We start from the raw sequence: 13,070 nt of genomic DNA, 5'->3' as shown, positions 1-13,070 counted from the left end.
GCTCTTCGATACTGCACGGTACTGTCTTTCCAAGCTAGTCGGAAGACTTCCAGTTTGGTGTGGCGCCATTTCCGTTCCAATTTTCTGGAAGCTTGCTTCAGAGCTCGGGTATTTTCTGTATACCAGGGAGCTAGTTTCTTATGAGAAATGTTTTTAGTTTTTAGGGGTGCAACTGCATCTAGGGTATTGCGCAAGGTTAAATTGAGTTCCTCAGTTAGGTGGTTAACTGATTTTTGTCCTCTGGCGTCCTTGGGTAGACAGAGGGAGTCTGGAAGGACATCAAGGAATCTTTGTGTTGTCTGTGAATTTATAGCACGACTTTTGATGTTCCTTGGTTGGGGTCTGAGCAGATTATTTGTTGCAATTGCAAACGTAATAAAATGGTGGTCCGATAGTCCAGGATTATGAGGGAAAACATTAAGATCCACAACATTTATTCCATGGGACAAAACTAGGTCCAGAGTATGACTGTGACAGTGAGTAGGTCCAGAGACATGTCGGCTGATTATTCGTTTTAAGTCTAATACTGCGGGTAATGGAGTCGCCAATGACTAGAGTTTTCAATTTGTCAGAGCTAATGGTGGGAAGCTTCGGCGTCTCTGACCCCGTAACGGGAGGAGTAGAGACAAGAGAAGGCTCGGCCTTTGACTCCGACTCGCTGCTTAATGGGGAAAACCGGTTGAAGTTTGTCGGCTGAATGAGCGACACCGGTTGAGCATTCCTACAGCATTTCTCTCCAGAAACCGTGAGAAAGTTGTCCGGCTGCGGGGACCGTGCGAGGGGATTTATACTAACGTTACTATCTGTACTTACTGGTGGCACAGACGCTGTTTCATCCTTTCCTACACTGAAATTACCCTTGCCTAACGATTGCGTCTGAAGCTGGGCTTGTAGCACAGCTATCCTCACCGTAAGGCGATCGTTCTCCTGTATGAGTACAGCGACTGCAATTAGAAGGCATCATGTTAATGTTACTACTTAGCTTCGGCTGTTGGAGGTCCTGACGAACCATGTCCAGATAAAGCGTCCGGAGTATGAGGATTCTGTGTTATGCACTATAGCCCGTTACCATATGTGATTTAATATTATCTGCTGTTGGCTTGTGTGGATGTATGTATGTGTTATGCAACATAGCTGACTTGAACCATTGTTCAGTTTCAGGGCCATGGGCCTTTCTCATGATGGAAAAATACAGAACTGTGCAATGAGTTGGGGGGGGGCACATTCAGAACAGTCTTTTGTTAGATAACAGGAGCCAGGTGCCTGATAACTGCATATTCTACACAGCTACAACGACTGACCGCTGAAGCGCTTAAGGGGCTGGGACCAGCCTCTGCGCCAACAATAGGCTGGGTGAGTCTAAACCACGCCCAGTCTACTCTGACAGGCCGGCTCGGAAGCAGGAACTACTGTCAGAGTATATTAAATATCTTTGTCAGGAACAAGTCAGTTCTGTTTTGCCCTGCGAGGTGGGACAGAGCCCATATATACGAAAATTGCATTTACCACTTATTGCTTAGCTAATAAAAGCCTCATTGTAATATTTATCCTGATACCAGATTCGAATTGACGCAACCCTGACACGAGTGAAAAAATTGAGGGAAAAACCAAAAATATAAACGGTAATTAAAAAGTAAAAACCGTAAAGTTGTCATGTAGCAACAAAACACCGCAACACGTAAACAAGTCTGCAAGTTGTGACCGGAAATGGCGTCAAAATGCTGTTGAGGTATCATGTGATGCTACTAGCATAAATGGACCAACACTGAGCACATGTAGCTTAAGTCAATTGGTAATTTAAAACACAGGGGTCTGAGTAATATTGCTGGCGCATGGATATAATGCAAAATAAATGTTGCCATCACCCCAGTTACTCAAGTCAGGTCATACACCTCACCTCCAAGTAGGAACCACCAAAACAATACAGAGGACACAAGTATTACAGTTAATGTTTAATTGAGCCAAAACAAGCAAATGCAGTTACACACTGGACTAGAGTACCCATGAACTCTTGCATGTCCCACGTCAGATATCCATGGCGTCGTCGCCGGACGGGCCGGTCGCAGCTTCAGAGGTGGCGTCGTCGCCAGACGGGCCGGTCGCAGCTTCAGAGGTGGCGTCGTCGCCAGACGGGCCGGTCGCAGCTTCAGAGGTGGCGTCGTCGCCAGACGGGCCGGTCGCAGCTTCAGAGGTGGCGTCGTCGCCAGACGGGCCGGTCGCAGCTTCAGAGGTGGCGTCGTCGCCAGACGGGCCGGTCGCAGCTTCAGAGGTGGCGTCGTCGCCAGACGGGCCGGTCGCAGCTTCAGAGGTGGCGTCGTCGCCAGACGGGCCGGTCGCAGCTTCAGAGGTGGCGTCGTCGCCAGACGGGCCGGTCGCAGCTTCAGAGGTGGCGTCGTCGCCAGACGGGCCGGTCGCAGCTTCAGAGGTGGCGTCGTCGCCAGACGGGCCGGTCGCAGCTTCAGAGGTGGCGTCGTCGCCAGACGGGCCGGTCGCAGCTTCAGAGGTGGCGTCGTCGCCAGACGGGCCGGTCGCAGCTTCAGAGGTGGCGTCGTCGCCAGACGGGCCGGTCGCAGCTTCAGAGGTGGCGTCGTCGCCAGACGGGCCGGTCGCAGCTTCAGAGGTGGCGTCGTCGCCAGACGGGCCGGTCGCAGCTTCAGAGGTGGCGTCGTCGCCAGACGGGCCGGTCGCAGCTTCAGAGGTGGCGTCGTCGCCAGACGGGCCGGTCGCAGCTTCAGAGGTGGCGTCGTCGCCAGACGGGCCGGTCGCAGCTTCAGAGGTGGCGTCGTCGCCAGACGGGCCGGTCGCAGCTTCAGAGGTGGCGTCGTCGCCAGACGGGCCGGTCGCAGCTTCAGAGGTGGCGTCGTCGCCAGACGGGCCGGTCGCAGCTTCAGAGGTGGCGTCGTCGCCAGACGGGCCGGTCGCAGCTTCAGAGGTGGCGTCGTCGCCAGACGGGCCGGTCGCAGCTTCAGAGGTGGCGTCGTCGCCAGACGGGCCGGTCGCAGCTTCAGAGGTGGCGTCGTCGCCAGACGGGCCGGTCGCAGCTTCAGAGGTGGCGTCGTCGCCAGACGGGCCGGTCGCAGCTTCAGAGGTGGCGTCGTCGCCAGACGGGCCGGTCGCAGCTTCAGAGGTGGCGTCGTCGCCAGACGGGCCGGTCGCAGCTTCAGAGGTGGCGTCGTCGCCAGACGGGCCGGTCGCAGCTTCAGAGGTGGCGTCGTCGCCAGACGGGCCGGTCGCAGCTTCAGAGGTGGCGTCGTCGCCAGACGGGCCGGTCGCAGCTTCAGAGGTGGCGTCGTCGCCAGACGGGCCGGTCGCAGCTTCAGAGGTGGCGTCGTCGCCAGACGGGCCGGTCGCAGCTTCAGAGGTGGCGTCGTCGCCAGACGGGCCGGTCGCAGCTTCAGAGGTGGCGTCGTCGCCAGACGGGCCGGTCGCAGCTTCAGAGGTGGCGTCGTCGCCAGACGGGCCGGTCGCAGCTTCAGAGGTGGCGTCGTCGCCAGACGGGCCGGTCGCAGCTTCAGAGGTGGCGTCGTCGCCAGACGGGCCGGTCGCAGCTTCAGCGTCGTCCGAGGACATGCGCCTCAGCTTCTCCTCAGAGGACAGGGCATCATTTGCCGGAGAGCTACCATGGTTTGGAGAAGCTTGGGATTCTACTTCATTGGTCTCTAAATACTCTTGAGAAAAAACAAAAGGAACAGTTGGGTATTCTACAACAACACATCTGTTCTACACGGTCTAGGCCAAATTGCTAATCGAATTTTGAGCAACATGAACCCTACAGTTTTCAAAGTATATGTTTCAGGCCGTACCTTCTCTGGCTTGTTTAGCGTCAGACCCTATGGATCGGAGCAAGGCCAGGGCATGCACAATGGAGACGTCATTTGATGACAGCTCTGAAAAATGTAGGTTAAGGTTTGACAACATTATTTAGACTGAGTTACTCTATGCTGTTGAATGAGTGTCAAACACAGCAGCACCATAGACAGTGACAAAGAACATAGCTAGAAGGGTTGCGGAAAGAAACACTTACCTCCAAGTCTCCTCTGCAGAGAGACTTGATCTTGCTTCTGGGACTTTCCAACAGGGTAACAAGAAACTGAGGAGAAAGTGTTGACAGAAGTTGAGTTCACACAAAATAGCTACATATATTAATAGCAGTGAAGAATAAAAGATGACCAACGCGGAAGATACAGACAGTCAAATATTAATACCCAACTTATAAAGTTAAGCATATTTACCAAACAAATCCCTTAAACATTAGTGAACCAACCTTTGACAACCCCCACAGTCATCACAACGAGCAGCAATTCTCTCACACCTCCCATGATCATGAAAATAGTCTGTGTTATCAACAGGTAATGTCTTCCCATGGCCTGTATGAGGCTTATATAGGCCACTAATGACCTTAGTTTACCTGACAAACATGGCTTAACGATCAATTAACAAGCTTGATTGAGTTGTTACGTTCAGATAGAAATAGACCATGTAGAACATATGTTGATTCTTATCAAGTTGGTGGGCAGGCAATCTTTTCTACTCCATATATTGCATTTATATCTGTAATGATTAACCCTAATGGTCTCAGATCAGCAGTAGAAAGAAGTATTCCTAATTATTTTAGGTGTAATCTTCAAAGATATTAGGGGGAAATAAACACTGTACCCAAATCCACGTTTTACGTTTTTCAGACAGTGAGAGAGAAGAGGGAGGGATAGGGGGAAGCACAACAGGCCCACACTCATCCTCTCGTACCACCAGGTTCCCTTCCAGCAGATACTGGACTTCAGAGGAACTTCTGCTGCTATACCCCATCTTTACCTTTACCCACAAAGGTCCTAAACGGTAGAAAGTGTCCGGCCAACAGACAGACGCACACCTTATGACGGCAATAACCTGTAGTCCAAGGGGATAGTAGCACTTCACTGAGAGCAAAACAGACAGGGACCAAAAGATGTGGAAGAAGCAATTAGGAGGCCTGCGTCTTGTGACCGTAGCGTACGTGTAGGTATGTACGGCAGGACCAAATCAGAGAGATAGGTACGAGCAAGCCCATGTAATGCTTTGTAGGTTAGCAGTAAAACCTTGAAATCAGCCCTTGCCTTGACAGGAAGCCAGTGTAGGGAGGCTAGCACTGGAGTAATATGATATATTTTTGGGGTTCTAGTCAGGATTCTAGCAGCCGTATTTAGCACTAACTGAAGTTTATTTAGTGCTTTATCCGGGTAGCCGGAAAGTAAGAGCATTGCAGTAGTCTAACCTAGAAGTGACAAAAGCATGGATACATTTTTCTGCATCATTTTTGGACAGAAAGTTTGATTTTTGCAATGTTACGTAGATGGAAAAAAGCTGTCCTTGAAACAGTCTTGATATGTTCTTCAAAAGAGAGATCAGGGTCCAGAGTAACGCCGAGGGCCTTCACAGTTTTATTTGAGACGACTGTACAGCCATTAAGATTAATTGTCAGATTCAACAGAAGATCTCTTTGTTTCTTGGGACCTAGAACAAGCATCTCTGTTTTGTCCGAGTTTAAAAGTAGAACGTTTGCAGCCATCCACTTCCTTATGTCTGAAACACATGCTTCTAGCGAGGGCAATTTTGGGGCTTCACCATGTTTCATTGAAATGTTCAGCTGTGTGTCATCCGCATAGCAGTGAAAGTTAACATTATGTTTTCGAATGACATCCCCAAGAGGTAAAATATATAGTGAAAATCAATAGTGGTCCTAAAACGGAACCTTGAGGAACATCGAAATTTACAGTTGATTTGTCAGAGGACAAACCATTCACAGAGACTGTAACAGTTTTCTTCTATCTCCTCCTCTGACGAGGAAGGCAGAGGCTGCGCAACAGCCTTTTCTAAACATTTTGAGAGGAATGGAAGATTCGATATAGGCCGATAGTTTTTTATATTTTCTGGGTCAAGGTTGGGCTTTTTCAAGAGAGGCTTTATTACTGCCACTTTTAGTGAGTTTGGTACACATCCGGTGGATAGAGAGCCGTTTATTATGTTCAACATAGGAGGGCCAAGCACAGGAAACAGCTCTTTCAGTAGTTTAGTTGGAATAGGGTCCAGTATGGAGCTTGAAGGTTTAGAGGCCATGATTATTTTCATCATTGTGTCAAGGGATATAGTACTAAAACACTTGAGTGTCTCTCTTGATCCTAGGTCCTGGCAGAGTTGTGCAGACTCAGGACAACTGAGCTTTGAAGGAATACGCAGATTTAAAGAGGAGTCCGTAATTTACTTTGTAATAATCATCTTTTCCTCAAAGAAGTTCATGAATTTATTACTGCTGAGGTGAAAGCCATCCTCTCTTGGGGAATGCTGCTTTTTAGTTAGCTTTGCGACAGTATCAAAAACGAATTTCGGATTGTTCTTATTTTCCTCAATTAAGTTGGAAAAATAGGATGATCGAGCAGCAGCAAGGGCTCTTCGATACTGCACGGTACTGTCTTTCCAAGCTAGTCGGAAGACTTCCAGTTTGGTGTGGCGCCATTTCCGTTCCAATTTTCTGGAAGCTTGCTTCAGAGCTCGGGTATTTTCTGTATACCAGGGAGCTAGTTTCTTATGAGAAATGTTTTTAGTTTTTAGGGGTGCAACTGCATCTAGGGTATTGCGCAAGGTTAAATTGAGTTCCTCAGTTAGGTGGTTAACTGATTTTTGTCCTCTGGCGTCCTTGGGTAGACAGAGGGAGTCTGGAAGGACATCAAGGAATCTTTGTGTTGTCTGTGAATTTATAGCACGACTTTTGATGTTCCTTGGTTGGGGTCTGAGCAGATTATTTGTTGCAATTGCAAACGTAATAAAATGGTGGTCCGATAGTCCAGGATTATGAGGGAAAACATTAAGATCCACAACATTTATTCCATGGGACAAAACTAGGTCCAGAGTATGACTGTGACAGTGAGTAGGTCCAGAGACATGTCGGCTGATTATTCGTTTTAAGTCTAATACTGCGGGTAATGGAGTCGCCAATGACTAGAGTTTTCAATTTGTCAGAGCTAATGGTGGGAAGCTTCGGCGTCTCTGACCCCGTAACGGGAGGAGTAGAGACAAGAGAAGGCTCGGCCTTTGACTCCGACTCGCTGCTTAATGGGGAAAACCGGTTGAAGTTTGTCGGCTGAATGAGCGACACCGGTTGAGCATTCCTACAGCATTTCTCTCCAGAAACCGTGAGAAAGTTGTCCGGCTGCGGGGACCGTGCGAGGGGATTTATACTAACGTTACTATCTGTACTTACTGGTGGCACAGACGCTGTTTCATCCTTTCCTACACTGAAATTACCCTTGCCTAACGATTGCGTCTGAAGCTGGGCTTGTAGCACAGCTATCCTCACCGTAAGGCGATCGTTCTCCTGTATGAGTACAGCGACTGCAATTAGAAGGCATCATGTTAATGTTACTACTTAGCTTCGGCTGTTGGAGGTCCTGACGAACCATGTCCAGATAAAGCGTCCGGAGTATGAGGATTCTGTGTTATGCACTATAGCCCGTTACCATATGTGATTTAATATTATCTGCTGTTGGCTTGTGTGGATGTATGTATGTGTTATGCAACATAGCTGACTTGAACCATTGTTCAGTTTCAGGGCCATGGGCCTTTCTCATGATGGAAAAATACAGAACTGTGCAATGAGTTGGGGGGGGGCACATTCAGAACAGTCTTTTGTTAGATAACAGGAGCCAGGTGCCTGATAACTGCATATTCTACACAGCTACAACGACTGACCGCTGAAGCGCTTAAGGGGCTGGGACCAGCCTCTGCGCCAACAATCAACGATAGGCTGGGTGAGTCTAAACCACGCCCAGTCTACTCTGACAGGCCGGCTCGGAAGCAGGAACTACTGTCAGAGTATATTAAATATCTTTGTCAGGAACAAGTCAGTTCTGTTTTGCCCTGCGAGGTGGGACAGAGCCCATATATACGAAAATTGCATTTACCACTTATTGCTTAGCTAATAAAAGCCTCATTGTGATATTTATCCTGATACCAGATTCGAATTGACGCAACCCTGACACGAGTGAAAAAATTGAGGGAAAAACCAAAAATATAAACGGTAATTAAAAAGTAAAAACCGTAAAGTTGTCATGTAGCAAAGTAGGCAACAAAACACCGCAACACGTAAACAAGTCTGCAAGTTGTGACCGGAAATGGCGTCAAAATGCTGTTGAGGTATCATGTGATGCTACTAGCATAAATGGACCAACACTGAGCACATGTAGCTTAAGTCAATTGGTAATTTAAAACACAGGGGTCTGAGTAATATTGCTGGCGCATGGATATAATGCAAAATAAATGTTGCCATCACCCCAGTTACTCAAGTCAGGTCATACACCTCAACTCCAAGTAGGAACCACCAAAACAATACAGAGGACACAAGTATTACAGTTAATGTTTAATTGAGCCAAAACAAGCAAATGCAGTTACACACTGGACTAGAGTACCCATGAACTCTTGCATGTCCCACGTCAGATATCCATGGCGTCGTCGCCGGACGGGCCGGTCGCAGCTTCAGAGGTGGCGTCGTCGCCGGACGGGCCGGTCGCAGCTTCAGAGGTGGCGTCGTCGCCAGACGGGCCGGTCGCAGCTTCAGAGGTGGCGTCGTCGCCAGACGGGCCGGTCGCAGCTTCAGAGGTGGCGTCGTCGCCAGACGGGCCGGTCGCAGCTTCAGAGGTGGCGTCGTCGCCAGACGGGCCGGTCGCAGCTTCAGAGGTGGCGTCGTCGCCAGACGGGCCGGTCGCAGCTTCAGAGGTGGCGTCGTCGCCAGACGGGCCGGTCGCAGCTTCAGAGGTGGCGTCGTCGCCAGACGGGCCGGTCGCAGCTTCAGAGGTGGCGTCGTCGCCAGACGGGCCGGTCGCAGCTTCAGAGGTGGCGTCGTCGCCAGACGGGCCGGTCGCAGCTTCAGAGGTGGCGTCGTCGCCAGACGGGCCGGTCGCAGCTTCAGAGGTGGCGTCGTCGCCAGACGGGCCGGTCGCAGCTTCAGAGGTGGCGTCGTCGCCAGACGGGCCGGTCGCAGCTTCAGAGGTGGCGTCGTCGCCAGACGGGCCGGTCGCAGCTTCAGAGGTGGCGTCGTCGCCAGACGGGCCGGTCGCAGCTTCAGAGGTGGCGTCGTCGCCAGACGGGCCGGTCGCAGCTTCAGAGGTGGCGTCGTCGCCAGACGGGCCGGTCGCAGCTTCAGAGGTGGCGTCGTCGCCAGACGGGCCGGTCGCAGCTTCAGAGGTGGCGTCGTCGCCAGACGGGCCGGTCGCAGCTTCAGAGGTGGCGTCGTCGCCAGACGGGCCGGTCGCAGCTTCAGAGGTGGCGTCGTCGCCAGACGGGCCGGTCGCAGCTTCAGAGGTGGCGTCGTCGCCAGACGGGCCGGTCGCAGCTTCAGAGGTGGCGTCGTCGCCAGACGGGCCGGTCGCAGCTTCAGAGGTGGCGTCGTCGCCAGACGGGCCGGTCGCAGCTTCAGAGGTGGCGTCGTCGCCAGACGGGCCGGTCGCAGCTTCAGAGGTGGCGTCGTCGCCAGACGGGCCGGTCGCAGCTTCAGAGGTGGCGTCGTCGCCAGACGGGCCGGTCGCAGCTTCAGAGGTGGCGTCGTCGCCAGACGGGCCGGTCGCAGCTTCAGAGGTGGCGTCGTCGCCAGACGGGCCGGTCGCAGCTTCAGAGGTGGCGTCGTCGCCAGACGGGCCGGTCGCAGCTTCAGAGGTGGCGTCGTCGCCAGACGGGCCGGTCGCAGCTTCAGAGGTGGCGTCGTCGCCAGACGGGCCGGTCGCAGCTTCAGAGGTGGCGTCGTCGCCAGACGGGCCGGTCGCAGCTTCAGAGGTGGCGTCGTCGCCAGACGGGCCGGTCGCAGCTTCAGAGGTGGCGTCGTCGCCAGACGGGCCGGTCGCAGCTTCAGAGGTGGCGTCGTCGCCAGACGGGCCGGTCGCAGCTTCAGAGGTGGCGTCGTCGCCAGACGGGCCGGTCGCAGCTTCAGAGGTGGCGTCGTCGCCAGACGGGCCGGTCGCAGCTTCAGAGGTGGCGTCGTCGCCAGACGGGCCGGTCGCAGCTTCAGAGGTGGCGTCGTCGCCAGACGGGCCGGTCGCAGCTTCAGAGGTGGCGTCGTCGCCAGACGGGCCGGTCGCAGCTTCAGAGGTGGCGTCGTCGCCAGACGGGCCGGTCGCAGCTTCAGAGGTGGCGTCGTCGCCAGACGGGCCGGTCGCAGCTTCAGAGGTGGCGTCGTCGCCAGACGGGCCGGTCGCAGCTTCAGAGGTGGCGTCGTCGCCAGACGGGCCGGTCGCAGCTTCAGAGGTGGCGTCGTCGCCAGACGGGCCGGTCGCAGCTTCAGAGGTGGCGTCGTCGCCAGACGGGCCGGTCGCAGCTTCAGAGGTGGCGTCGTCGCCAGACGGGCCGGTCGCAGCTTCAGAGGTGGCGTCGTCGCCAGACGGGCCGGTCGCAGCTTCAGAGGTGGCGTCGTCGCCAGACGGGCCGGTCGCAGCTTCAGAGGTGGCGTCGTCGCCAGACGGGCCGGTCGCAGCTTCAGAGGTGGCGTCGTCGCCAGACGGGCCGGTCGCAGCTTCAGAGGTGGCGTCGTCGCCAGACGGGCCGGTCGCAGCTTCAGAGGTGGCGTCGTCGCCAGACGGGCCGGTCGCAGCTTCAGAGGTGGCGTCGTCGCCAGACGGGCCGGTCGCAGCTTCAGCGTCGTCCGAGGACATGCGCCTCAGCTTCTCCTCAGAGGACAGGGCATCATTTGCCGGAGAGCTACCATGGTTTGGAGAAGCTTGGGATTCTACTTCATTGGTCTCTAAATACTCTTGAGAAAAAACAAAAGGAACAGTTGGGTATTCTACAGCAACACATCTGTTCTACACGGTCTAGGCCAAATTGCTAATCGAATTTTGAGCAACATGAACCCTACAGTTTTCAAAGTATATGTTTCAGGCCGTACCTTCTCTGGCTTGTTTAGCGTCAGACCCTATGGATCGGAGCAAGGCCAGGGCATGCACAATGGAGACGTCATTTGATGACAGCTCTGAAAAATGTAGGTTAAGGTTTGACAACATTATTTAGACTGAGTTACTCTATGCTGTTGAATGAGTGTCAAACACAGCAGCACCATAGACAGTGACAAAGAACATAGCTAGAAGGGTTGCGGAAAGAAACACTTACCTCCAAGTCTCCTCTGCAGAGAGACTTGATCTTGCTTCTGGGACTTTCCAACAGGGTAACAAGAAACTGAGGAGAAAGTGTTGACAGAAGTTGAGTTCACACAAAATAGCTACATATATTAATAGCAGTGAAGAATAAAAGATGACCAATGCGGAAGATACAGACAGTCAAATATTAATACCCAACTTATAAAGTTAAGCATATTTACCAAACAAATCCCTTACACATTAGTGAACCAACCTTTGACAACCCCCACAGTCATCACAACGAGCAGCAATTCTCTCACACCTCCCATGATCATGAAAATAGTCTGTGTTATCAACAGGTAATGTCTTCCCATGGCCTGTATGAGGCTTATATATGACAAACATGGCTTAACGATCAATTAACAAGCTTGATTGAGTTGTTACGTTCAGATAGAAATAGACCATGTAGAACATATGTTGATTCTTATCAAGTTGGTGGGAAGGCAATCTTTTCTACTCCATATATTGCATTTATATCTGTAATGATTAACCCTAATGGTCTCAGATCAGCAGTAGAAAGAAGTATTCCTAATTATTTTAGGTGTAATCTTCAAAGATATTAGGGGGAAATAAACACTGCACCCAAATCCACGTTTTACAATGCTCCTGGGAAATGGGTAGGCCTCCACCTATAGTCCTTCACAGTTTTACAGCTGTGATATATTTATTTATTTACATAGATCACATACATAAATAAATATGTTAGCTGTAGGTAGCGTTGAGATAAAATTCCCATATTCTATTGCTACTAACATAAATCCTAATATATCATGTTTTCCTCATTTGCTCTGTAGGAGGTTCGTCATATGAAGGACATTCAAGTGGATGTGACCCCTAACCTGCAATAGGGGCTCAGTGAGGTGACAGACATCCTGTAATGGATCTCCAGCTAGTGTCTGAGGACCTGGAGAAGGCTGTGTCTACAGCTGTGGGGCAGGACAAGCATGGTAACCTAACCTCACTGTATGAAGGATTTTATTGTTATGGATAGTCATCTCCAATCTGTTCAAATATCACTGTTGTTGATAACACACATTACCAAAATGATTCACACTTGTCTTCCTATTTCCACATAATCTGTCATGGTTCCCCACCCCAACAGGGCATAAAACCAACCTCTCTTTATTGCTACTGCTAATACACCCAAATCCAACAGCGTTTGAGTATCTTTTTGCTGTTCTTCTAACCCTGAATGGCAACATTTTATCCTAGTACACAAGCATGTCACTTTATCCATCCACACCCACTCTACTGCCGCATGGCCACTGCGGCTGAGACTTTCACCCTCTCGTTACAGGTATAGCAGGTTACCCTCTACAGGTTTGGGTTTACCTTCCGGGACTTACCATATACCACAAAGCTACGACCGGTCGTAATACAATGGGACTACTGAATAAGCTCAGGCTTTCTAGGTTTGTACCCTATAATTGGTTCAGCCTACGACTCTCATCTCCCCAAGATGTCAGAATTAGTGATAACGGGTGTAGGAACTTTGCTTACCTTGTTTCTGTTTCACTGTTTCTTAATCTCTAGTTCGACTGCAAATCGCGGTGAACCCTGCTCGCAGTGCCAACTGTTAGGTTCTAATTCTCAGAGTAAAAACTCGACGGACACCATGAATGCTTGAACCAAGTTTATTCTTCCCAGAGGGTCAAGACAGCTGCATTAGACAAAAAACATATTCACACAAGCACTGATATTTAATCCTCTCTCCTATGCTGAGTCTGCTCCTATACCTCTAAACAGCCAATGCATCTCTGTTGCTAGACAGAACCTTGGTGATATCTGTTCTTCCTCACTTCATCTGACCTGACCGCTACCCCAAAGTGCTCACTCCTCCCCAACTCAAGGCTGACATGGTGATTGGTACCAGACTGTGTCTCTTCTCATCCCAGAGGATCCCACCCATAGGATGCCTGA

At 51.2% G+C, this 13,070-nt stretch overlaps 2 protein-coding genes and 1 long non-coding RNA gene across 3 annotated transcripts; 1 reads left to right on the top strand and 2 right to left on the bottom strand.

The window, feature by feature from the left end:
• Positions 1-1,939: 1,939 nt before the first annotated feature.
• On the bottom strand, positions 1,940-4,331 carry LOC149984388 (uncharacterized). Its single transcript, XM_090230536.1, has 4 exons — positions 4,265-4,331; positions 4,025-4,090; positions 3,804-3,887; positions 1,940-3,668 (listed from the first exon to the last, which is right to left on the bottom strand). Exons 1-4 carry the CDS (start codon positions 4,323-4,325, stop codon positions 2,026-2,028), a joined length of 1,854 nt encoding a protein of 617 aa, XP_090086662.1. The 5' UTR covers positions 4,326-4,331; the 3' UTR covers positions 1,940-2,025.
• Positions 4,332-7,501: 3,170 nt separating this feature from the next.
• Positions 7,502-8,654, top strand: LOC149984387 (uncharacterized). The gene is made up of 2 exons (XR_016492037.1): positions 7,502-8,511; positions 8,551-8,654. It is a non-coding gene; the product is annotated as an uncharacterized LOC149984387 (long non-coding RNA).
• Positions 8,655-9,056: 402 nt separating this feature from the next.
• On the bottom strand, positions 9,057-11,553 carry LOC149984386 (uncharacterized; the record flags this gene model as incomplete). Its single annotated transcript, XM_090230546.1, has 4 exons — positions 11,365-11,553; positions 11,125-11,190; positions 10,904-10,987; positions 9,057-10,768 (listed from the first exon to the last, which is right to left on the bottom strand). Coding segments are annotated over exons 1-4 (1,962 nt in total), but the record flags the coding sequence as incomplete, so codon positions are not given.
• Between the last annotated feature and the right edge of the window lie 1,517 nt (positions 11,554-13,070).

Source organism: Oncorhynchus mykiss, chromosome 3, assembly GCF_057628025.1.
Source record: "Oncorhynchus mykiss isolate SJ-2025 chromosome 3, ASM5762802v1, whole genome shotgun sequence".
NCBI lineage: Eukaryota > Metazoa > Chordata > Actinopteri > Salmoniformes > Salmonidae > Oncorhynchus > Oncorhynchus mykiss.
Note: the sequence above shows the minus strand (reverse complement) of the source record. Positions and strands in the feature narration are given on the sequence as shown.

Bases quoted from the DNA above. Each gene is read 5' to 3' on its own strand.
- LOC149984388 (XM_090230536.1), bottom strand. From the start codon at position 4,325: ATGATCATGGGAGGTGTGAGAGAATTGCTGCTCGTTGTGATGACTGTG. The intron at 3,888-4,024 runs GTAAGTGTTTCT...TACATTTTTCAG, and splicing joins TCTGCAGAGGAGACTTGGAG to AGCTGTCATCAAATGACGTC. The intron at 3,669-3,803 runs GTACGGCCTGAA...TTTTTTCTCAAG, and splicing joins CGCTAAACAAGCCAGAGAAG to AGTATTTAGAGACCAATGAA.